General features: G+C 38.2%; 1 protein-coding gene across 3 annotated transcripts in view; it reads right to left on the bottom strand.

Moving 5' to 3' along the window:
- Positions 1-26,398, bottom strand: part of RGS17 (regulator of G protein signaling 17) — a 75,784-nt gene that overhangs the window by 9,527 nt on the left and 39,859 nt on the right. Inside the window, exons 1-2 of one of the 3 annotated variants that reach the window (XM_054396162.1) lie at positions 22,633-22,703; positions 19,860-20,003 (exon numbers count right to left, since the gene is read on the bottom strand). The exons of 1 other annotated variant lie outside the window; for it this stretch is intronic. In XM_054396162.1, coding sequence (XP_054252137.1) covers positions 19,860-20,003; positions 22,633-22,691 — 203 coding nt within the window. In that variant the 5' untranslated portion in view covers positions 22,692-22,703. Of the gene's footprint in view, positions 1-19,859; positions 20,004-22,632; positions 22,704-26,398 lie in introns of those variants that run through there. One more of the 3 variants, XM_054396152.1, reaches the window with a different exon arrangement.

Raw genomic sequence — 26,398 nt, 5'->3', positions numbered from 1 at the left:
GAAAGCAGAAGCACTAGTTTGTTTTCTATTCCTACGGAAGGTTTGTTCTGCACACTTTTATGCTTTTATTGCCCTGGAGAGCACTGTAAAAAGTACCTCTTGTGAACAGAGAAGAACTTGTGGTGGAAGTAAAGATTGGAGGCCACCTAGGGCATGGAGATCATGAAATGACTGAGTTTTCAAATCATTGGGGAAGTAAGGGGAGGGGTCAGTAAAACTTCCACCTTGCACTTCTGGAGGGCAGACTTTGCCCTGTTCAGGAGACTGACAGAGTTTCTTGGGAGGCAGCCATGAAGGATATAGGAGTCCAGGAAAGGTGGACATGCTTTAAGAAGGACATCTTAAATGCAAAAGAGTGGGCTGTCCCCATGTGCCAAAAAACGAGTTGGTGGGGAAGGACACCAGACTGGCTGAATAGGGAACTTTGGCTGGCCTTAGCATCAAAAGGAGAGTTTATGGCCCTTGGAAGAGTGGGCAGACCTCTCATGAGGACTACAAAGATGAAATGAGGCTACAAAGGGAGAAAATTAGGAGACCCAAAGCCCAGCTAGAACCCAACCTAGCTACAGCTGTTAAGGGCAATAAAAAATGTTTCTATAAATACATTAACAACAAAAGGAGGACTAGGAGAATCTCCATCCATCATTGGATGAAGGAGAAAACATTGTGACAAAGGATAAGGAAAAGGCTGAGGTGCTCAATGCCTACTTTGTGTCAGTCCTTAGCAGTAGAATTAGTTGTTCCCCTGGACACCCAGTCCCATGAGCTGGGAGACAGGGAGCAGGAGCAGAAGCAGAACAAGGTTGTCATAATTAAAGATGAGGTGGTCAGTGACCTGCTAGGCCACTTAGATGCACAGAAGTCTATAGGGCTGGATGGGTTACACCCAAGAACAGTAAGAGTTGGCAGACAGGCTCACCAAGCCACTTTTCATTATTTACTCAAAGTCCTGGCTTCTGGGGAGGTCCCAGTGGACTGGAAGTTAGAAAAACACAACTTTCTGCGTTCAGTTAAATTACAATTAAAATAAAGGTTTAATTGTGATTTTAAAATTCCCCAGATGGATGATGTAAAATGGCCAGTTTGATGTAAAATATGACTGACACAGTTTGAATTTACCAGATATAATCAGAAAGGAATTACTTTTTCAGAGTTCTTTGGAGGGGAATAAGCCCTCCTTTAGAGAAGCACATTAATGCACTCATTCAGGATTTGAAATGTCCTTCCTGTGGGAGTGCAATGGAGTAGATGTCTTTTGGGCTGTTCTGCTGAAGCTATTTCATTTTGTTGAAAACAATAGAATAATTATTACACACCAGAAACAGGAGACTTTTAATGCAAATCATTGTGTAATTAATACTTTTAAGCATTTAACATAAAGTAAAATATTGTAAACATAATTGAGAAGAGAGCCTGGAAACAAGAACATATTTGTGCATTTTCCTGAAGGGAGGGGAAGGTGTTTTGGAAACCTCTGACTCAAAGATGGGCACCAATCCGAGATCCTTCACCAGCTGGGCAAATACCTTCACTTTTCAATACAAAGTTTCCAAGCTCTTTGATTCCTTTACTTTTACGATAAGTATCTGTCTTAAAACCTATTTAATGAACAGAGAAGTATTTTTCCTATTTTTAGTTTGGATGTACAGAAAAGTGCATGCCAGTGTGTTTTTAATTTCTGATTGTGGTTGAAACTGACCAGACTGTCTTCATTGCTGTGATCCAACAATCAGCCTTTGGAAAATCAATTATTTGCACAGGTCTAGTCACAAGTTCACTCCTACATGATGAGGCAGAACTCAGAAATGGATGTGGTCCCAATATGCTGCATGATAATGCAACAGACCACTGTATCAGCACTCTTTAATTTCTTTCATGAAACCAAAGATAAAATTCTTTTCTGACACCTTGTTTTTCTGACAGCTGGAATATTTAAACCTGACAGCAGTGAAAACTAGTCAGGTCTGTGTTTTCTTATGAACAGAGGATCATGATGATTTTGCTCTACTGTGCAAAGTAATAATAACGAAAAATTACTGCAGTACTACTGTGATCCATTTATAAAGAACAATATAGACATATTAATCTCAAAATCATTAGAGTTTAGTCAATAATACTGCCTTCTATCTCCTTATTAGTGGGCTAAAAATTAGCATCCATGAGAATGAAATGTTACATGCACAATATTATCAAAGGATAAGTTCTTTTTTTTTTCTTTAACAGCTGAGTAAAGCGTTAAAAACTTGCTTCTATCACAGGTAGGAAAAGAATTCACTTTCTTAAGTGAATAACACCCAGAATAGTTATTCTGAGGAAAACAGGAGCTACAGTCATGTTTTGCTATGAAGTGATGCCTTGCACTACATATTTTCATAGGCTCAGATAAACTTTAGTTATATCCTCCCATCCCCTGGCTGTATTAGAGAGAAAGTGGATGCATCAGCCATCAAAACCATACGTCGTGGCCTCTTATCTATTACCTCCTTGTAAGAAGAGTGAGACAGATTAAAGCACTCTGTAGTAATAATATCAGCATATGCAAAGCATAGAAATGCAGAGGAAACTTCAGCCAAATTAGTGGCACCAAATAAATTCTAGAGCAGAAGCTTGTGTGGAGGTCTCCAAGGCCAGCATAAGTGATATGCAGTTCATCCACAGAAAGATATGAAACAGTAAAAACTACAGACTTGCAGAATCTGCTCTTAACTCAGCCAATAGAACATGACTTTTTTTTTTTTTTCCAAAGAAGAAATACATTTTAAAAAATATGATTTTTTTTTTTTTTTACTTCATGTCCATCTTAGTCCTTTAATGGGCTAAGATTTACAGATCTTCACTGAATTAATTAGAGAAATATAGAATGTACCAGAAAATAAGTTAGGATTTCAGTGAAAAATAGCTACATCCCTCTCTGAGTGAAAAATGAATTGTTTTGTTCTTACAGCTAAATGATGGTGATTGTGTTTAGCAGACTGGCACGGAAAAGCAGCCTGGTGGGAAAAAGCCAGCAATTACCATATGGCTATAATCATCCTATTTGGCAGTGCCCACTGAAACTATGAACTCCTATCAAAAAGTCCAGGTACCTGTAGTTCTGAGTATTCTTAGTGCCAGATTTACATTTGCCCTAGGTGAAAAGATAGAGTGAGAGACATTTTTAATCCTGTATTGGATTTGGCTGAGCTGGAGTTAATTCTCCTCAAAGCATCCTTCCAGTGCTGCGTTTTGCAGCAGTAGTTGATAACACAGCAGTGTTTTGGCTACTGCTGAACAAGGATCCAGGAAGTGTTTTTCCAACATTTCCCCGACCTGAGAATCTGAAGGGTGGGCAAGACCTTGGGAGGGGACACAGCTGACCCAAACTGGCCAAAGGGATATTCCATGCCATATGGCATCAGCTCAGATATAAGCACTAAGTGAAAGAAGGAATTATGGGATATTCGTCCATGGCGCCTGTCCTCCAGAGGAACCATTACGCATAGAGCCCTGCTTCCCGAGATCGACCACCATCTGCTGATGGGAAGAAGAGAACAACATCTCTCTTTGTTTTCACTTCACACAGTCTATTGCTTTGCTTATCGGTATTATTAAATTGCTTCTATCTTATAAATGGCTTTTGTTATTTTCCCCTTTTCCTTGTCCATCTAAGAAGGGGAGTGATAGAGCAACTTCGGTGGGCATTTGGCTCCCAGCCAGGATCAAACCACCACAAATCCAAATTGTTTTTAAAAGAAAAACCCCACCAAACAAGCAGAGGCTCCAGCTTGGATTCAGCTGTTTTAGAGTGAAAAAAACCATATGTGCTTGCATGAAGAATTCATAAACTTGAAATCTAATTCTGCAAGCCTCACCCCATGCAAAAAAAAAGAATTTTTTTTTAAATACATAATCCAAATATTTGCAAGAGATATATCCAATATTTCAAAGCTTCAGATGAAGAAGGGAATGTGGAGTCACAAACCTCCTAGCTCTTTGTTCAGCTTCCACTGTGATCTCATCATTTTGACCTGCAGTGATAACTGGATGGTCACAAGAAGTTAAATAAATATTAATTAAAAAAAAAAAAAAGATAAAAACAGATGCTTTGTCTCTTCCGATTACTAGAAAACATTCAGTTTCTTCCTCTATAGTTTTTCTTGGTAGTATTGCCCCCTTGATTCAGTTTCCTACATTGTAGTGTGGTGTACTTCATATTTTTTTTCTTTTTTCCATCTCTATGTTTGAAGAGCATACAGCTGAGAAACAGTCTGTAACAGACGGCTGGGCACTTATGTGTGCTGTGAATGTACTTTCAACTGAAAAGCTTATTGTCTGCTCAGGATCCAGTAACAGTAAAGCATGCAGACTTCTGGCTCCCATATGCACCTTTCCACACACCATAAATCCCGTGATCCAAAGGAGAGCTCCAGGTGGAATTTTTCTGGTCTGTCTTTTGGTACTCAGGATGGGTGCAGAAGCTGTTAATTGGGGCCCTTCCACTGGGGTTTTATAGAGAATGGAGCTGACCAGAACTGAGTTTGTTCTGCATGGATTTGACAGTTAATGATAATTTATTTCTGAACTGGATTTCCCACAAAACAATGTTTTTGGAAAAGGTTGAGTTTAGTGAAATTTCATAACATTTTTGATGGTTTAAAAAATTATTATCATTACATTTTAAAATTAAATAATCAGTTGCCACTCATTGTTAGTAACCATTATTCTAACTACTCTTTCATAAGTAATTATAGTTAATGTAATCAAATAATAGGTTTAAAAGAAATATTGTGCTTAAATTTCAAGAGCTCTTTAGAAAAACTACATTCTGTCATGGTAGCTGTTTTTTCCAGTAAGTTTTCTGATTACAAGAAAAGTGATTTTCTAATTAAAAAAAAAAAAACAGTTTATCAGAAAATCCAGCAGCTATGACTCTTCATCATACCTGAAATTTATTCAAACTACTTGCAAACAAGTTAGCAGCCCCACCTTTCACCTGGAATCATATTTATACTGTGGTGAGAAGCTTAAAGAGCAATGCTTCACTGCATCAAAATTCTAAAGCACAGCAAAACCTGCATTTGTTTTTGGGTTATTTTGAAGTTGTCTGCTTTCCTAAACCAGTCTTGAGATAACTTGAACAGTGGCACTGGTGGTATGGCTGTGAAGTGTGTGGTCATAGGAATAGAGATACAGATACCCTGGCCTGTCTACTACTGTATTTCTGACACCTATACTGTAACAACAATCCATGGATGACTGAAGGAATTACTGACAATCCTCCTGTCTTTCTTCCATAGTGCTGCTGTTGCAATCCTATTTAGACTTTTCTGTGTGAGGAAATCCCTTTTAGCCTTGTGAGGTGTTTGAGAGAGTTTAGAAGAAAATACACTTAAAAACACTAAGGTCCTACCTTCAGAAAATTTGGACTAAGATCTATGAATTCTTTTGATCAAAGGCTTATGATAAGGCTAGCTCATCGTGGTTCAGAGTTGTGAACTTTCCCATGAGAAATAAGAAACTTCTCAGTTCAGCTGAATGTTTATGTTTCTGCCATACTTTGGAGGTAGGATGGAGCAGGCTGAATTTCCTGATGCTTTTCAGTTGCAGTGCTTTCTTAATACTGTGCTGGATGCAACATTATTGGCCAAAGTCTTTACAGATTCCACAATAAAAATATAAATAAGCAATAAAATATAAAAATAAACAATAAAAAAGGAAGATTGGTTAAAATTAAGGTTTAAGATATCTAAAGCATTTCATCTCAGGCCATTAAGGTATAGCCAAATAGGACATTAGCTCAGTCCTGATAGTCTTTCATCTCCCCAACTTGAGTAAAAGCAGAACTAAACTCAAGTGATCTAGTGCTTAAGAATATAATAATTTCTTTGTTAATGGGAAGTCTTGGCCAAGATTTTGGAGTTTATGTAAGATCATTTATATAAGGTTACTAAATTTCATCCCACATGCCACTGTAAAGGTGGATCATCCTTACTGAAATACGAGTGCTAAGGTAAAGTAAGTCACAGAGGGATGTGCTCAGCGAAGCAAGTACCTAAACAGGTTTTTGTGAATCTGCAGTGTTCCTATCTATTCCCTTTGCTGTGTATTTAACAATTTAAATTGAATAATCTAAAATCTGGTGACCTTTTCTGTTTTTATAGTGGACAGTCAGATTAACAGTTTCTTTTTAAAGCTATGAGTTTTATTCTGCTACTGTATTTTCCATAAAAGTTGAATTCAGTGTGCGTTTGGCAGACAGGCTTTCACATTTGTCCAAATTGCATTTTCCTTTTGGACCCCAAGAAGAATTTGAAAGCAAAGCCTTGTAGAACCAAAAATCCACTTCAGTTCATCTTCCATCATAGACTGCTTTTTACCATGTGATCTTCATGGCAATTTTTATACTGATTCTTTCTTCTTTTAGAAAATGTTCAGAAGCAGATTGGTAGCAAAAAACCTAACTTGCTGGAAACCCCCTGAAAAATGTTTTGCAAACATTTAAGATCTGAGTTTAGCCTGACAAGTTGAACACAGAATCACAGAACACTTGAGGTAGGAAGAGACAGAGCTCTGCAGGTCATCCTGTCCGCTGTCCCTGCTTGAGCAGAGCCAACTTGAGCAGGGTGCTTAGGATCATGTCCAGATGGGTTTTGCATATCTCCAAGAATGGAGACTGTACAGCCTCTCTGGGCAACCTGAGATCGTGTGTCAGTGTTCACTCACTCTCACAGTAAAGTGTTTCTTGATGTTCATAGTGCTTCAGCTTGTTCCCATTGCCTCTGGTCCTGTGACTGGGCACAACTAAAAAGAGCCTGGCTCTATCTGTTCATCCTCCTTTCAGGTATTTGTAAATGTTGATAAGATCCCCTTGAGTCTTTTCTTCTCCAGGCTGAACAATCCCAGCTCTCTCAACCTTTCCTTGTTGGAGATACGCTCTCTCGCCTTGTCATTGTGATCTTTTCTTCAGAGTCCTTCAGTTATATTCAGGTCTCTTGTACTGAGGAACCCAGAACCAGACACAGTGCTTCAGATGCGGCCATCGGTGCCACAACCAACACATTTACTGCAATCATATTTAAAGAAAGACTGTGATTGAAGAAAATTTGGGGAACAAGGGTGTACTTAAAAAATGTAATGATATTTACACTTCAAGATGACTTCAGGGTGAAGGACTGAAAGCCTTTCAAGGCCAATGAGGGCTAAAAAGTACATGAAAGAAGACAAGTACTGTAAATGGACAGTCTTGCTGAATTTGCTTTCCTCGTCTCTTCATATGAGACTGATTTAAACTACCTAGCTACAGCTACTGCATCTCAGCAGACACACAAAGGCAGATGGAAACTACCCATGTGAACTGTACTTGAACTTCTGAAATAAAGGACAATATCTTCCTTAAATTTAGACTAGCAGTGAGCAAAAGTTGTAAAGGTGCAAGAGAAGAAAAAAAACCTAGTGATTTAAAGCAATGTGATTTTCCCGAACTCTCCTTTTTCTCTCAGATGCGTTTTGTTCTTCTGAAAATCCATAAGAAAATATGTTTTCCACTGGATTTTATTTTAAAGTGATATTACTTTCACATAATGATAGCCATACCAGAATCTATTCCAACTTTTAGAATTTTTTTGTCTTTTGTAGGATAAATGTTAGAGATGTTTGTTCTCAGATGTAGAATGTAATTTCTGCATTGGAAAGAAATCCTTGGCTTGCCCAAGCTTGCATGCCAGTGATTCCTAATGGAGTTACTCCAGCTTTGTTTCATTACCGTAAAGCTTGTTTCTGCTTTAGGCAAGATTCAACTCAAGGATGTATTTCTCTTGTCAGGTCACCCTACAGATCACTAGTCTGGCTGTCAGCTTCATTCTCCCATTCAGAATAACATTACCATTCATATTCCATCTTGTACAATGGGTACATCTAATTACTAGACAATCCTCAGTGTCCTTACTCCTGGCTACAGCTATTTTGTAAGCAATTCCTTCATATATTTGAGACAATTAAAAGTGTCTGTTATCTAATGTTCAAAGGAATAGAAATTGTATTTTTTGAAAGGGTAACTGGATGAATAAGTTTTTCAGTCCACTAGCAAGTCTAATGGTCTCAATTAGTTTCTGTAGTGGCTTTCTTTTTTTTTTGTTTGTTTGTTTTTGTTGTTGTTGTTGTACTATAGTTAGTTTGCAGACATGAAAACAGCAGCATCAGTAAAGAACTGAGCCTATTTAGGGCCACTCCTTAGATTCTATAGATTTATTTGCAGTTTCCAAATGGGAGGAGATGCCTGGGAACAGTCACAGGTTTGTTTTTTTTTTTTTTCCACAAGGTGTTGTAAAGTTCCTCAGTTAAAGAGGGCTTTACGTATTTGTAAAGTACAATTCCTTCCCTGATGTTTATGAACACCATATTTTATGAAATTAGCCTGGACCAAACTAGCTTATGCTTATTCACATTACAGACAAATAAGATGGAAGATCTTTCACTTTAATACCTGTCAAATTAACAAACAGGACTGAGAATCACCATGTAAGTTTGTGTATATAGTACAGGCATCTGTGTAAATGGATGTTGATTGCTGATTTCCAGATTTTCTGTTAGATAAGGCCCTGAGCTGGGAAGCACTTTCAACGTGGATATCAGCAGGAACTGAAGATATCCGTTGTCCCATAATGGGTGCTCAGCATCTGCAGGTATCAGGCCCTCAATCAGCTACTTCAGAAGAGCCAGAGTCACCATCTGTACCACACTGCCTCACATAAAGAATGTGTGACCCACTTTTCTACGGAGAGGATCTCCATCAACTGTTATCTACTAGGGTTACAGTCTCATTTCCATAATACATTATTTCATTTTTCCCCTCAGAAGTACTAGACATTTATTCCTGTTTTAACTGACATTTTAATCCGATTTGGAATGATACATAGTTAAAAAAAGTAAACTTTTGTAAGATGGAAATTTTGCAGCTGACAGATTTAAGTAGCCTAATTTATTTCCCCTTTTGGCTAAGAACTGCATCTTGCACTTATTCTTATACAGATAGAGTGGGCTAGGAAAGTTCTCTAGCCCTGAGGTTGATTTGCACCATATAGTCCCAGTCCATAATGATCATATCCAAAACAAAGCTTCTGCGCCTTTGGCAGATCATTGCCTGAGACTCTGCAGTTTGGCACTGGCCAAACTCTGCCAGGGAGTTAACACTTGCTAACAGTTTAACTATATGGCTGATTGCTTGAGCCCTGTGTAGTTTACTAGTATACACACAGACAGTGTGTTTAATTTGGATAAGAATTTTTATTACTAGTTTTGCATATTAGATATATAAGTTTTTAATAAACTCCACAATAAATAAGGTTAGGAGGATTCACAAGGCCACTTTATTGACTTTAAAATGACATCATCTATCAACACATTTTGCCTCAGCCTGTATTTTCATCTCAGACCCATTTTGACCTCTCACACACATTTCCATTTCTGTAATTTTCCACAGACTCCTGAGTTAAAGCATCTTTGTGTAAATACATAATTGTTAAGTTCACAATAAAGAAACAAACAAAAAAAATCCCAAAACCTACTGGAGAGATTTCAAGGGCTCCAAATTCCTAACAGTTGAAAATCACAGTGTAAACTGAACTCAGGCGTACTCAGCACTCTTGGGTTTGTTTTTGTTTTGTTTCTTTTTTTTTGTTTGCTGTTTCAGAGCAACAGTCAACTGTGTTCTAGTGACAGAAAATCTGTCATGATATTACCAATCTTTCTACAGACACTAAGCTGAATACCATTTTGGCACCGACAGGTGGGAAATGGACAGGAGTGGCAAAGAAGAGACAAGACATTAATTCTCTGACGCAATCCATCTCTTAAGCAACGTCTGAGGCAACATCAAACTGCTTTACCCCAGTGGCTATGGTTCTGCCATTTCTTTCTCTCCTTCTAGTCTTCTCAAGAGCAGCTGTCCCTGAATACACTCTGTGTGCTGTGCCATGGCAGAATCAAGATAATTTTCTAAAGTTAACTAGATTTAGTCTGCTATCTTCTTCTAAGGAGCTGCTGTGAGCATTATGCATAGCTGGATTAGAATGAGCCTTTTGTAATCCCAAATCTCCTCTGAGCATGTATTTGTTCTTCATTCCAGAAGGACTGCACTTCTGATTTTTATTTTGTTTTCATTCAAATTTTCTTTACAGAATTGTTTGCTTGAAATTGGTCCACTATCTGCAGTTAGATTGGTGAGTTTCTTATCTTAGTAGTACTATACACCTAGGATTGTGCATTTAGTTTGTGAGGCATCAGAAACATTTATTAAAAAGTTGCTAATATGTTTATGTTCAACCTGTTCTCTAACCTGCCTCTGTTATCACAGATGGGTGAAAATGTCAGTAAATACAAGATCCTCCATCTGTTCCTCAAAATGAAATTAACTAAGGATAAAGTACTGATACTAGGAAAGGCTGACCCATAAAGCCCAAGGCTGCTGCCAGTGTTAGTGAGGATTCTGCTACTTGTAATCGAAGCTAACAGACCAGCTGCTTAAGAAGCTATCCCTCCACTCTTCACGTTAGACTTCTATTTTATTATGGGAGGAACAAGTTTTCCTCACACCTTTGAAAATACAAACATTTGCCAGTTTACATGGGGTTAGACTCAGTTTAGGGTGTTAAAAGACTTTTTCAAATTAGAGTTGTTGGTTGAAAATTAATTTTAAATCATTTATTTATGCTGAATGTCTGTGTAATGTCTTGTGCTTTCACCATGATTTCATGGTAGGCTAGCAGTCTATTAGTGACCACCCCTTTGCAGACACTTGATGAAATGCATTGTGTAGCTTACAGCTTTCTCCTAGAGAACTGCAAGATTTTAATTTACTTCCCATGACACACAAAGCAATGAGCTGCACCAAAGCTGCTTCTGCTCAGCAAAAAAACCTATGGAAAAACCCCTGCTGCTGCTGTGGCAGCTGGTGGCTCACCTGCCCCTACTCAAAGGTTGTTCAAGACCCTTTGCTTCCACAGGGCTTTACCGGTAGATGGCACAGGACTGACAAAAAGAAAGAAAGGAGGAAGATAAAAGGTGGTTCATGAGCTTGGAAATAGGGATTTGGGGGCTGTTTTTAATGAGAATTGAGATGTATTTGAATAATCTGATAATTAATTAGATTAATTAAACGTATTTGATTAGAACAGGGTTTCACAGTGACCAAGACAGATTCTCATGAGATTTAACTGATTAACTGTAAGCTTCCTTTAGTTGTTTTCACATAAAGTTTTACATTTTGTAGATCTTATTTCTGTAGTCCTTTCAGGTTGCCAGAAGCATTTAGATTTCCTGTATTCACATCTTACTCTTTAGAAGCACATACTGGAAAAACTACAGAGAAGTAGTTTGTTGCACTTAGTATACTTGAGACCTCATCTAGCATACTTTTGCATCTTGTCTCATCATTTATGTAGAAGAAACGTGCTCCCCACTTTCAAAAGGTAGCATTTCACACCTTCACAATGTGAGGAAGTGGTGAAAGCTGCCTTTACTTACCACCTCTGGAGCTCTGGGACAAGCTGTGTATTGAATCATGTCTAAGGTAGATTTGTCTTTTGGCTCAAGGAGATCAGACTTCCAGGAATTAATAGGCTATCATGGACAGTGTGGCCCAGTGTCAGAGAAAGGTGCAAAGCCTAGAGGTTGGTAAGTCAGGCTCTGATGCCCTAGGAAAGTTATGTAAATAAGCAAGTGTGATGGTTTAAAACTGTCTTTTTAATTTTTCTTTGCAAAGTTTAAGCAGATAAAGCTAAAGAATGTAAATAAGTCACTATTGGGTGTAAGAAAGCAAAATAATGATTGTTCTAAACACTTTCATTGGATAGATAGAAATGTTTAAGAATCTCTACTCAAAACAAAGCTGGGACAGTCGGAGGTTGGGTTTGCAACTTGCTGGGCTTCTGCCTGGCTGCTTCCTCTTCTTTTCTGGCTGAAGATAGCACACTGACCTGGGCAAGCTAAGTCTAACAGCCTCTCTGCTTCTTAACTCTCTGCCTTCTGCCAGGTGAGTCTGGAGGGATTCTTTCTGGGGGGGAGGCCCCTTGGGAAGAGGCCCCTCGGGGGAAGCAAAGGGAACTTGGTTGTGTTTTTGTGTTGATTGTATATATTTGTAAATGTTGTGAATTGTGTATATTTGTACATATTCATTGCATTTCATCATAGATTGTAGTTTTGCTTGTAAATACAGCTTTTCATTTGCTTTCAGACTGAGCTAGCCTGGTTATTGTCGGTGGGGGGGATTTCAGCTCTCACACTGTTACAGCAAGCCACCTGTCCCCAGCCTGCCTTGAGAACTTAAACATTCAGCAAAATAACTTGGCCTGCCTGAATTCTAAAGCAGTGAGCCAACTAGGAAGACCTACCTCTCCCCTCTGATTTTTTTTAAACTATAGAGATCATCTTTTGCTTTTACTTTAAAGGGAAAAGAACGTTTTACTTGGGCATTATTTAATAAGTACTGTTAACATAACTTACAAAAGAATGAAAAAAATACTTGACAAGCAACTTATTTTTAGAGTGTCTTCTGCTTGTTTTTCCAATGCTGAGAATTTTAATTTCTTATTTTAAGCAGTTCAGGGAACCTTGAGAGGCCCGTTTCTGAGGACTAAGTATTTAAATCCTTACCCCACAATCACCCCATGGTGCATTCCAGTGATAAAAGGAATGTCTGCTGGGCAGCTTTCTCTTGTGGCCTCCCAGAAGGTGATTTAAGACGGATTTTCTAGAATATCACAGTAAGTAGCTTGTGTGATAGGTCATAAAATGGATTTTATCCAGCTTTAAATTCTACCTGTCAGTAGAACTGGTGCTCTTCTTGTAAGTACCAGTGCTGCCCATTGCCCCGTGATGATACAGATGATGCCTAGATTCACAAAGCATCCTGTGCTAGCTAAGCCTACGATCCCTCAGAATAAATCATTCTTCAGGAAAGAGAGGGACCATTTGCAAGTGCAAATGTTAAAAATATAAGGAAGTCCTGTGATGATTTAAAGTATGAAAAGCCTCAGAATGGAACATCTTTTCCCATTAAATATTTTTTTAATATATCACCTTCTATTTCAGTAAAATAGAGTACGGTTGTCTGCACTTTTCTGTTCTCCACTAGAGTACAGTAATTCCCAATTCACTTTTCCATATTTGCCTTTCTCAGGTGTGATATTTTGAAAAGGTAAATTGCAGAGAGTTAAGTACATCTGTTTCAAACTTGTCCTCCTTTCTTTTCAGGGAGAAAAAGAAGAATTAAAGAATTAGGTTTATAAAAAAATTAAAAATTTGTAAAAAATAGAAAGCAAAAAAATTCCCTTGAAAAGGATTGCTTTTGTTTCAAGGAGAAAGATTTTCTTTTCTTGCTTTCACAAAATCATGGAGCCTGGGTAACTCTTTTTGTTCCAGCCCACTTATAGCCAACTCCTAGTATAAAAATTCTGCTAAAGACTGGCATGGAAATCAGGATATGGACTTTATTTTCCACATATTTTAGAACATGTGGCCATAATTTATTGCATTTGTTTCTTTTTGTTTCCATCCTCTCTTTGTTTCCCTCTCCTCTAAACTTTCTACCATAGTTAAATAAGATAAAAAAGTCCATGCCTATGACCTCTGGGGATTATTTTATGTAGAGTTATGCATACATCAGACAAAATTTTTATATGGCAAAATAACACTGAATATCCCAGAAAAAAAAATATTAATCTCTAAGTACTAGAGAGGTGGCAAATGTAAAAAAAAAAAAAAAAATCTTGGTTTGTTTGGTTTGGGATGGTTTATTTTGTTGGGGGTTCCTTTTATTTTTCTTTTTTTGGTGTTAGGGTTGTTTTTCATTTAGTGTTACTATGCACAGTATGTTTTTGTTTGCAGGAGGTAAACATTGAAACCTAGAGGGAAAAATGTTCCTATAATTTAAAATTGTCTTTAGACAATCTGTCACCCCATATTCACGGCATGAGTGACAGGAATATCTTCTTGTAGGCCCAAGTCAACTGTTATACCAATGCAAGGAAAATGTTCCCTTTAATAAAGAAAAATATTTGTGTAACAAGGTCAACAGGAAGAAGTTTCAGATGTAACTCAGAGCAGTCACAGGCAAGAGATTTCTTGCCAAGAGCAACTCTTGCTTACTGCCAAGCTGGCAAATAGCCTATCTTCCCTGGCATCTCTTGGGTATGGGAAACTAGTCATGGAAGGGTCACAAAAAAATCAAATTACAGACATGGCTTTTGTACAGGGCACAGCTTGGAGCTGCTGGATATATGAGTCCCTTTCCCTCTTCTACAGGAGACTTGAGCAGTTGTTCCCTTTAAGGTGAAGGCCTTGCAGTTCACACATTTGAACTGGGTGACAGAACCAAGCAAAGTTGTGTAATCATCTTCACTTATCCCCTGGAAGCTTTTTTATGTCCACCAGACTCCTGTACTGTTAAAGTCTCTTGCTGAGCAGATACCAGATGCCTTCTGAACCTTCTGTGTGTGGTAAAAGGAGAGGGATTATCAGGCATTGGAATACCCCACAGCTTCAAAATTCACTGAGCAACTTATGAAAGGAAGAGAGGAAAAAAAAAAAAAAAAGATATGGCTCCTGTTGTGGCTGGGAGACAAAAGGGGAAGAAAAACAAAATTGGCAGAATAAGCCAATTTCCCTGTGCTAGTGTCTTGAGATTTTTCTTCAAAGAATGCGATTTACAAGTGCTTGCAAGAGAATGACTGGTTTCATGTCTGCTCAGGAAGCTGGAGTAGTGGATTGTAAATAAGGCTGGGGAGGTGAAATGGCAGGCTTCTCCACTTATCTTGCCAAGATGAGCTCAAAACTGCAAAGCCATAGCACTAAATATTAAATGTGCAGCTCTCTGGAGAAAGTGTTGTTATAGACTATCATGTCAGGAGTCTTACTGCAAATTTTGCAACTCTCAGGCTACCTGAGTCATTCAAATTACACCTAGTAAAGAAGCCTTTTCTCCTGTCCTCTGTGGGAATGGTGTTCTGTGGAAGACAGGGTGAGAGTCAGTCCAGCACCGTAGGTACCTGACTGGTACTTATCTGTTACATGGCAGAGGCAGTCTTCCTGAAGTAGACATCTAATGTCAATATCTGGTCCATGACAGAGAAAGGTCCTGTAGTAAGATCTCCAGAAGGATATATCATCTGTGTTTTCAGTAAACGGACAAGCTTGTCATGTTGGGAAATTCAGAAGCACTTTGTGCTCTCCACTGAGGAGGACTGTTTCCTTCACTACTGATGCTCAGCACTAGTTCAGGGCTTAAGCTAGTTGGGCAACATCCTGACCATACCTACTGCAATAAAATGGCCAACTCAAGAACTCTGTTTATCTCCAGCTTTTCCAGTCGATCTAAAACTTGGTAATCAGTCCTGCTTTGTTCTTGTAAACTCAGCAGTTTGCTACCACAACAATTATAAATGCCAGTAGATGTAACATGCCTGTCTGGGATGGACTTAATTTTCTTCACAGCAGGCCATATGGTGCTTTACAAATGTGATCACAACAGTGTTGATAACACACTAGTGTTTTAGCTGTTGCTCAACAGTGCTTGCACAGCATCAAGGATTTCTCTTTCTCACACTGTCCTGTCAGTGAGCAGGATGGGTGTGCATAAGAGGTTGGGTGGGCACACCATGGGGACAGCTGACCCCAGCTGACCAGAGGGATAGTCTGCACTATATGACATCATACTCAGCAATAAAAGATGGGGAAGAATGAGAAAGGAGAGAGGTTCAGAGTTGTAGTGTCTGTCTTCCCAAGTAACTGTTATACATGATGGACCCTGGCTTTCCTGGAGATGGTCGAACACCTGCCTGACAATGACAAGCAGTGAATGGATTCCTTATTTTGCTTTATCTGGGCACACATTTGTCTTATCTATTAAATTGTCTTTACTTCAACCCGTGCATTTTGTCACTTTCCCTCTTCCAATTCTCTTTGTCCCAAAGGGCAAGAGTGAATGAATGGCTGTATGGGACTGAGCTGCCTACCAGGGGCATCCCACAACAGTGGAGAAGTACTCCAAATATTTCTTTAAGAAGGAATTATTAAAATAAAAAAAAAGTTTGTAATAAGATGTACTGAATAAATTTTTGATCTAACTTTTTTGTTAACAAGTGTCTGTTAGGCAAGGTACTATTTCCACAAACAAGGGTATGAATATTTGCCTATGTTGTTATGCACACTGAAGACTTCATGCCTATTCTGATTTTAGCACAAGGTGGAATGGAAGAAAACAAACATGACATGATTCACCAAAGATATTTTTAGAATTATAATGATTTATTTGGATATATGATCTACTGAATTAACTCTTCAGACTGATAAAAGTGAAAGCATCTTAATAGAAGCTGCACCAATCCCTATCCTCTCATCCCCCCACTCCAATTTTCTATGAAAGGTGAGGTAATTAGGGCACTGATAAATTAGTATCCTCAGTCACACAGACTGGTGTTAAAAAAACAGAAGTCTCCTAATCTTGATATTGACAGAAAAAAAATTGTCATCTTCATTAATGAATCCAGCAATATTTCCAGACACTATATCTTGAGAAGCTCACATTACTCAGATATAAAGAAATGTGGAACTAAGGAAAGTATGTAATTACACTAAATGCAGAGAATCTGTTAAATATGTTACAATTATCTGTTTTTATCTTTTTAAATCCTTTCTATTACAGAAAACTGCCCTGGAGGATTACCTACCTAGAATCCACTATATAATGAATAGTTATTAAAGTTTGTTATATATAATTTTTTTCCTTTAGAAAAGTATTTTTGTAGCTTTTTTAGGGTACATGACTGCAACAAGAACAGTAATCTGTAGTGTTCCTGGACAGTTCAAGTTTATCAAATGAATTTTGGCAACAGGCCTAGTTCTAACTGAGATTCTGAAGCATATTTACTTTTTCAAAGTTTTGTCCTATTTTTCCTCTCATGGAGTTTCTGCAGTGGAAACACAGAAGATAGAGCTGGAAAAAGCTTATTGCCTCATCTGTTCTACATTTTTTTGTTTTAGAAAATGCAAGTGACCTAATTCTGAAAACTATCTTAAATTTACAAAAAACAAAACAAAACAAAACAAACCCCCCAAAACCCCACAAACCCAAACAAACAAAAAAACCAAATCCAAACCTCTGAGAGACAAGATATTTACAGCAAAAACAACTACTAAGGCAAATGAAGGGATATCCTACATTTTAAATTATATTTACTCTAATTTACATTTAATATTCATAAGCTTTCGTGCCTTGCATTCCAAGGAGTGAAGGCACTCCAAGGGTCACAGACATCATGAAAGCTTCAAATAAGAGTATAGCTGTCAAATCAGACTTCTTTTGCTGTAGCATGCTTAAAAGTAATATCAATTGTCTTAAGTTTCAGAAATTAGACTGATACTTTTATAGCCATTTATGTTCCAGTATGCAAGGCTGTGGCAGTTTTAGGCGGATGCCCAGGAAATTTTTCCACAGATTGAGTAGAAAGTGGTAGAATGTAAATAAATTACTCTTGGATGCAAAAGAAAAATAATGATAAGGTCTAAATAATCCTATTGGTCTGATAACTAACATAAAGTTAGTTGTATAAACTAACTTTCTTTTTCAGCTCTTTGCTCTAGCAGATACTAGCTGGTTGCTTCTGCTGGCTTGCCGGCCTTGGCTGCATTTCTTTGTTGTGGCTAAGTACTAACAACCTACTCTCTGTTTTTCTTCTCTCTTTTGCCTTGTACAGGGTGGGGGGGAAGGGAGCAGAGAGGGGGAAGCTATTAGTAGTCCCCTGGTTTTGTCCAGGGGAGTTCTTGTGTGGTTTATAAATTGCAAATACATGTAAATATTGCATATTTTGTACATATTCATTGCATTTCATATTTCTAGATTTTAGTTTGATTGCAAATATAGTCTCATTTGCTTCCAATTGAGCTGGTCTGGCAATTTTATTTTGGGGGTAATTTCAACCCACCACAAAGGCATAAACCAACCCTGGCTCTATGTGCCCAATGAAAGACTTTATTCCCATTCAGTAAAAAGATGTTGTAGTCATGGTACATAACTACAAAAACATCATCTCAGGACTTGTTTAAAAGCAAATGGAGTGCTAGGAATAATAAAAAAACCAAGAGCAAACACAAATCATGATGCATCCATGTCTTGACTACTGCAACTGATCTAGTCACACATCTCAGAGAGGAGATGGCAGAATAGGAAAGCTACATAGAGAAACACAAGGTAGGTGATACAAGAATAAATCATGGTTTGGGTCACTTGCTATATCACAGAGATTTAAACAGAGAGAATTATGGAAGACAGAAGGGGGATATGAGAGAGATCTCTATAAAATCTCAGTCATCCTAAGAACAATTATTTGCTGTTCTTCAAAATCATAAGAACGAAGAAGAATTAAATGAAATTAACATCTAGTAAGTTGAAACAAATAAAAGGGAGTAACAGTTCACAGAGTGCACAGGTCCATTGTAGAATTTATTGCTAAAGGAAACCCTGGGTGACAAAAGTTTGGATGAGTTTCAGAAAACGGTTTGACAAATTAATGAAAGAAAATTCCATTAAGGGCTATAAAACACACAGAATAACCTCTGGGCCAGGAAGCCCCTAAATTGCAGATTGCCAGAAGTTGTGAGGAGTTTTGCTGTGGGTAGGATAAGAAGGTGTGCGTCCATTTGTTTATCCTTTCTTTGTGGCATCTGCCACAGGACACTTGCTGAAATAGGATACTGAGCTAAATGAACCTCTGGTCTGTAACAGTATAGCAATCTTACATCGTGCCCTTGTCACAGGGCAGAGATAACACTGGCAAAACATCCCCAATTTTCTTCCCTTTTAATACACTTAACACCTCTGTTGTATGGATTGGACACACTGCAAATTAACTTTTGTAAAAGTATGAGCTCATCTTGTCCTTACTCCAAATGTTCTCTGCCTCCTGGAGGAATTTGAGTTAAATCCAAGGCAGGTCGTCTGTGGTACTGCTTCCAGGATGTGGCATCTTGGAAAAAAAATGTCCCATTTGACACTTGGTGGGCATGTGATGGCATGTATCTTTAACTATAATGGGGGCAAATAGCCATAGATTTTAGACTGGGGCCAGGTGGTTGATTCAAATGAAAATAACACAGATACATAAAGCAATGGTCACTCCAAAAAGACTGAATTGTATATGTAACAGGATGCACAGGCTCTGACAGGACTGCATGTCAATTAATATTTCAATACTGTGATCATGAAGATGAGAAATGAAGACCAGATGCATCTCTGATAATTTAAAACTGTTTCTTAAACTGGCTTTAGTTTTCCAAGTGAACTTTTTCTTTAAGAAGAGACAAGCACACACAAATTTTGGCCTTTTTTTTCCCCCCACTAAAATTATGCCACACTGGTTAAAAGATAAATTTAAGACTTGTGTTTTCAGATTTACAGAATATACATTATTCAACAGCTAAGCAGTAAACCAGGTCACCATATATTCACATTTATGGACACCACCGTTTATGTCCTTCTGAATGCAGAGAACTAAAATGTCAAAAGTACAAGCAGAAAAAAAAATGATTTGAATGCAAATTATAAAATGTTCAGCATCAAGACTCTCATTCATGCAGAGTAATCTTACAACTGAAATGTTCTCATTTAATTATAAGTAGGGTAAATATAGCTTGAGTTTACTATTCTCTCTTCTTCCCCCTCACAAGATGTCCAACCAAATCAGGGAATTGTTTAATCAAATTTTTAAGTGAAATGTTAAATTACGCCTCTTGGCAGCAATCCTCTCCCAGAAGTTTACATGTTCCTAGTGCTTGGCATTCTCAGTGTTTACCTTTGGTGGATATGGAACCAAATATACTACAGGACATACCATGAGCAGCTGCAGCAGCAGCACCAACAAAAGCAACACGTGTTGTTGGGCCTTTGGTTTCCAGGTGCTTGAGACACAGCTGATGTTCCTTCATTTTGTGACTGCTGCCTCTTTCTCATTTCTTCTACTTCAGTGCCCAAGTGGCTATAAGAACACAGACATAAGAGATGTACAGAATTACTACAGACTATCATAAAGTACATTCACATTTCTACAGCAGTCTCTGATTCTACTGATTTTCACAGCTCATAGCAATAAAAGCACGTGGCCATCACCTCTGCTGGCCAAGTAATAGTTCTATTGTGTTAAAAGCAGTTTCCAGAAGATCACATTTTAGGGACACACTTATGCCACTGTGCTGTTGAATCACAGCTATTCTTATCACTTTGGCTGGACTAAAAGGACTGTTTATTATCCTTTTGAACAGCAAGCTCCACAGCTTGTGTAGCACTTGGTAGAGACTGAGTTGTTCCTTACCATATGACTCTCAGAGCTCTTTCCATTGTACTAAAAATAGAGCAGGATGGATATTCACTTTAAATATTAGCTAGAAACTGATCTTTTTTACGTTTTTGAATTCTCTGGTCAATGCTAGACCAATGAAATTTGTATAAGTGATATCATATCGTGGGCATTAATAGCTGTCTGTTAAGAGACAAGATTATTGTAAATGCCATAACTGGGAGATTTACTACTTAAGAGTTATTCTCTGTAAATAAAATGAATAATAAATATGCATTTCTAAAATACTTTTCCAACTTTGGGGCTATTTTCTGGTCACAGAATATTTTCTTCTTGCTCATTTCCAGTCTTTCCTAGGTTTAATTAGGCCAAGGTATTTTTCTTTCCAGTGACTTACAATATGCAGCTGGAAGTAATATTCCATGTGTTACTTAGTATTCAAAAGAAGTTAGAACATTTATTGCCAAGTTATGTTATTCAGAAACATTTAGATGTCAGTTTCCTTCTAGTGGTTCATATCTTCTTTGTAGGACTTTTTCAGTTTCTGTGGTGTAAGTTTCCCAGAGCAATGGCTATTACATGCATATAAAAATTAGAATAAATTTAGTATTTTTGTCTTTGAAAATATACAAACAGATTACAGTGGGGAGGTGCCTAATTTAAACCAAAAGTGAGCATGTGCTGTGCTCCACACCCCCAGGGTATCCTGCTACTGCAGCCAGAAGAGATGGGGAAAGGCAGGGCATGGCTGATTTGCCACCTTGGTGTATCATGCACAGAGAACCAAGAGGTGTGCTACTGTCTACATGCAATTCACCTAATGTCTGTGAGAGTTTGCATTTACAAAGCTGCTAAAACTTTGCAAGTTTTTCTTCTGTAATAGTGTTCTTGTAAGACAGTTTACACACAACAACATGTAGCAAGGATAGTAAGCTTCAGAACTCATGCTGCAAAACTCAAGGTTGGTGGTTATTTCAGCTTCTTGCATAGCTGAAATTTCCATGAACACTGTGATTCAGTAGAATCAAGTAATTTCTAAAGTGTTCAGTCAAATGAAATACTGAAGGACCATTTAACTATCCCTGGTGAGTGCACCTGCTTATGCTATTGATATTAATTCTTAGGGTTTATAGTTGGTGAACTTTTGAGAATTAAAATGCCATATTAAAAAGAACCACAGTATGTTTTTAATCACATGTAAACATGCTGTTAACAAGGGATACTTTGACATAATTATAAAACTGCCCAAACTTTTGTGACAGATAGGAAGGAAAGGAAAAGTGTCATGTATTTCAGACAGTAAGTGAAAGTATGGAGTCACTTCCTTCAAATTACAGTGCTGAACTTTTGCTGACTGTGCATGATGCAGCTAAATTATTTCACAGATAGCTGTGTCATGCTGTGAATGGTACTTGCTTCAGCAAGTGCAATGACTATGGTTAAAGGAATTAAAGCCAGCTATTTTCACAGAGAATGTTTGTTTCTTGCAAGATACAGATTCTAGAACATTTGTATAAAATCACAACATTTATTAATTTCTGAAACTAGTGAAATCATTCATATTTAGGTATTTGCAGGGCTGTAAGATGGAATGAAAACATCTTATGCATTCCACCTGGGAACCTAGAGTCATATATTTCTTACATGAATTTAGCTATATATATAAAATGTACCACAGCTAGAATCTATTGCACTTTAAATACAAGATGAAGGTTATCCTTTCAGACATGATGACAATAGCTAGTGACTCTGCTACAGTTTCACAATAACTTGAACACAGCACAAGCTGCTGCTGCCACTGAAACAAATATCTCTCTTCCTGCACAGCTCACAGTCACTCATTCTTTCAGCTGAGTTGCCTCCTTCTCTGTGCTAAGCAGCAGCACTTGTGCAGCTACTTGGTGAAATTGGTAAAAAAATAATTAATTTAAAATTAATCCAGAAAGAAAAAAACAAACAACAAAACAAAACAAAAAAAACCAACTCCACAAAACTGCCTCATTTCAAGTCACAGTCATGTTCACTTTGGGAAAATGCAAGCACTTGGGCCAGAGCACAGCAGGAAACTCAACATCAGGCAGGTGATGAGAGCATGGGAGTCACTTCCTTCCATCCTTGCTCATGCTGGCAGGAAGCAGTAGTGAAATAGGTGGGAGTTCTGGAGCTGCAGAAAAGTAAAATCTGCAACTAATTCCCAACACTCAGCACACAGCATGTCTAGGAGGGCAGTCAGAACTGTGGCTTTATGGAAATGGTTCACATCTCACACTTGCTCAGCAACCTCTACCACTGAAAATTCTCCAGCATTTACATTTCAGTATGGACTGCCATGACCAGCTGTTTGGGAGGTCTGCAAGTCTGGCAGTACATGGTAGCAACAGGACTTGTAGAGAAACATGAATCTTCATTGTAGAGCATTTCATGAGGCATGGTTTTCTCCAGGGCTGTTCAGAGCCCACAAGCTAGCCAGACTTTAGACTTGTTTTGCTTTGCTATACCCTTCTCTCATCATGCTCTGGAATACAGGGAGGGACATGACTCATCCCCTTCCTGACTGCATTACTTGGAGAGGGAAGAGGGCAGTCCTCTTTGTGTTTATCTATTTAGGCTGTATTTGAAAGAAGAAAAAAAAAAGAAAGAAGCTAACAAACCCCCTCAAAATCCTGTGTACTTACATTCAGCAATAGTTTGCATTCTATCCCTAATAGAGCATTTTTGGATCCTTGAGGATAAACATTAATTATAAATCTAGGAAAGTGCTTCAAGGGAATACATTCTGAAATAGCTGGATAACATGGCTACTGTGCAAACAGACTACCCTTAGCTTCCCAATAAACAGGCAATGACCTTACATGCACAGTGGAGCAAGGTTGTATTTAACCTATTTGAGATTCTGTCCTTTCCCCAGAAAGGGGGCACACCAGGGTAACATTCACTCATAACCTTGTTGTATCTGACAATGCAAGGAATAGTGTGGCCAGCAGGATTCGGGAAATCATTCTGCCCCTGTACTGGGCCACTGGTTAGGCCACACCATGAGTACTGTGTCCAGTTCTGGTCTCCTCAATTCAAGAAAGATGTTGAGTTGCTTGAATGTGTCCAGGGAAAAGCAACAAAGCTGGTGAGGGATCTGGAGCACAAGCCCTATGAGGAGAGGCTGAGGGAGCTGGGGGTGTTTAGCCTGGAGAAGAGGAGGCTCAGGGGAGACCTTATTGCTGTCTACAACTACCTGAAGGGTGGTCATAGCTAAGTGGGGGTTGGTCTCTTCTCCCAGGCAACCAGCAATAGAACAAGAGGACACAGTCTCAAGCTGTGCAGAGGGAAGTTTAGGCTTGATCTTAGAAAGAAGTTCTTCAAAGAGAGAGTGATTGCCCATTGGAATGGGCTGCCCAGGGAGGTGGTGGGGTTGATGTCCCTGGAGGTGTTTAGGAAAAAACTGGATGAGGCACTTAGTGCCATGGTTTAGTTGATTAGATAGGGTTGGGTGATCGGTTGGACTTGATGATCTTGGAGATCTCTTTCAACCTGATTGATTCTGTGATTCTGTGATTCTGTGATTTAGCTTAGTGTGACTGGTAAGCCAATAAAATAAATCAATAAAAATGCAAGTGATGGGACAGTCTTCTCAGTTAATACATGAACAATGTTCCTTCATCTGGTTTAACCAGTAGTTGAAGTCATTTAGCAGCTTTTTTCTTCTGCTTATATTACATTCTCTTGGAGAACTTCTACGCTGAAGTCTATAAGAAATAATGAAAATCCACCCTGTGATGCAAGACAACGTTTACTAAGAATGAAGTAGGATGGGTGGAAACTTCAGTTCCATGCTTATTTTGGTTGGATTTCATGTTTCCTGTTGTATTTGCAAATCCCAGATGTCATCTACGCAAACACATAATTGATTCCATTAGATTATTTAGGATGCAGAAGCAGGAATATCTTAATTCTTGACTATATTTAGAGACTGAACTGTAGACAGAGGGTTTATTTTTGGTGCCTTGGTCTAAGGCACAAAGAAGAATTTTAGAATCTTTAATTTAGCAAGTCAGTCTGATCAGATAAATTATTTTTCTGTAATTAAGGGCGAAAGCACAAAACTATAAAGGAGAAGAATATTGTGAACTGATATTGAGCAGACCATCTAGGATAGTGGTACAAATTGCACATAGTGTCTCCAAAACCTTAGTTTGCCTTTTAGCTTTTTCAACGTTTTCATTCTTCCTGAAACCCTCTAGCCTGGCAAAAATAACCAGGTAGTGAAGATGGACCTTTGTCCAGTGAAAGAATTTTTCTCCATGGTACTCTACATGATCTTTCAGATTATCACAAAACAGGTGTAAGTTTCTTCTGCCAGTTTTGCTTCTGATTCTTTGCCTCCATTTGGTGATGTGGCTTACTAACAGTCTTTTGGTTTCCAATTGTGCTGATAGGAAATATGAATGGTATTCTATTTTGCCTGCCTGCCTCATTCTCTTGAAGATGGGTAGGTCTTATGGCCCTCAGAGCAATCCCATAATCATGAAGGATTTAATTTTGCAGAACACCTATTGTCCTTACTGTGCAGCTGAAGAAAGGAACTAAAAGGTACAGAAACTGTTATATAATTTATAAGACAGGTAGTTCATAGAAACTGTAGAGTAAGAAATTAGTGCAGCCCTTTGTGTATCTTCAATCTCGCAGTGTTAGACGAATATGAAAACTATAAAATCCGTAGAAATCAGGAGTAAGGCTTCCTGTCAGTTTTGGAACCCATGGCACAAGGATCTATTTCTATGTTTAGACAGTGTAATTACTGCTTATTCCACTGAGTACTCAGGGGTAATTATTACAGAAATCCTCTTGGCACAAAGCAGTATCTTGGGAAGAGAGCTCAAAAAGAAATAACTGATGGAAGAATCATTTGGTTTATTACATTTATATCTGGGCAGCCTTATTGAATACTGACTAGAGTAATTTTAAATTCCACAGAGTGCCTCTGGAAGATGAAAAGAAGAAAATTTCTGAAGTTGCACTTTCTTGGCTCTCCACCTCCCATGGGACTCGTGCTAAGGTTTTAGACTGTTTTCCCAGAGATTCCCAAGGTGTTGGATGTGCCTCAAAACACAGACTACATCATTTCAGTGTCTCTATTGATGGTTATCCTCTGATGAAGCAAGAACAAGCTTTTTCTCTCTCCTTTTTTCTTTTTCCCCTCCCCCTGGCCTCAAAAGCCTGCCATTACAGCCCTGCAAATTATCTGAACTTTTGGCATTGTCCCACCCAGCCCCTTCTGTTCATTTTGGAGGTTTCTCTTGCACATGAATTCCCCAAAAAAGTTCATGTGATAGGAAGTCATAGAAACATCTTGAAACTCCATTAGGGATTGAGAATTTTTTTTATTGTATCTTCTGGAGTGATTCTCTAATGGCTGTTTTGAAAGACATATATAAGAGTGTGGATAAACACGTATCATCATTTTATACAGCAGGGAAGTGGAATTTTGTCTTTTTATTGCAGATAGGACACATAATGACTTATCTTTCAGGATGGAATTGGAGCAGAATCATCTAGAGCAATCTGTCTTTTTTTCAAACTTCTGCAACAGGCAAGAAAGATGACCTTGGATCAGAAAGGAGCAGTCAATGACTTAAGCATATTGAGGGTGATTTACTCTGCAGGAAAGAAATTTAGCCCTTAAAATATATTTTTGGGGGAGGTGATATATCACATCAGCTCTTCTGCATTGCTTTGCTTCCTTTAACTTTGCCTATAAAGGACAAAAACCTCAACTGTATAGCTTACATAAATTCAGACATTTTATTAGCTTATACAAGCCCCAGATGTGACTCCATTGATAATCTCTTAGTCAGGTTTTCACTGTCTTAAGTGATATTCAATCTGTACATGGATACCTAACAAGACACTTTTTTTTTTTTTAAGTTTAGGGATATTGAAAGCATTCAAGCACTAAACATTAAGGAAAACATCCTTTTAAGACTCCACTCAAGCTTCATTGTAAGAAATAAATGTACACTGAGGAACGCATTGTATATTGTGCATTTGCCACCTATTTGGAAAATTTCAGCATTTATAAATTC

Source organism: Indicator indicator, chromosome 2 (assembly GCF_027791375.1).
Source record: "Indicator indicator isolate 239-I01 chromosome 2, UM_Iind_1.1, whole genome shotgun sequence".
Taxonomy (NCBI): Eukaryota; Metazoa; Chordata; class Aves; order Piciformes; family Indicatoridae; genus Indicator; species Indicator indicator.
This window is presented reverse-complemented; position numbering and strand designations above follow the sequence as displayed.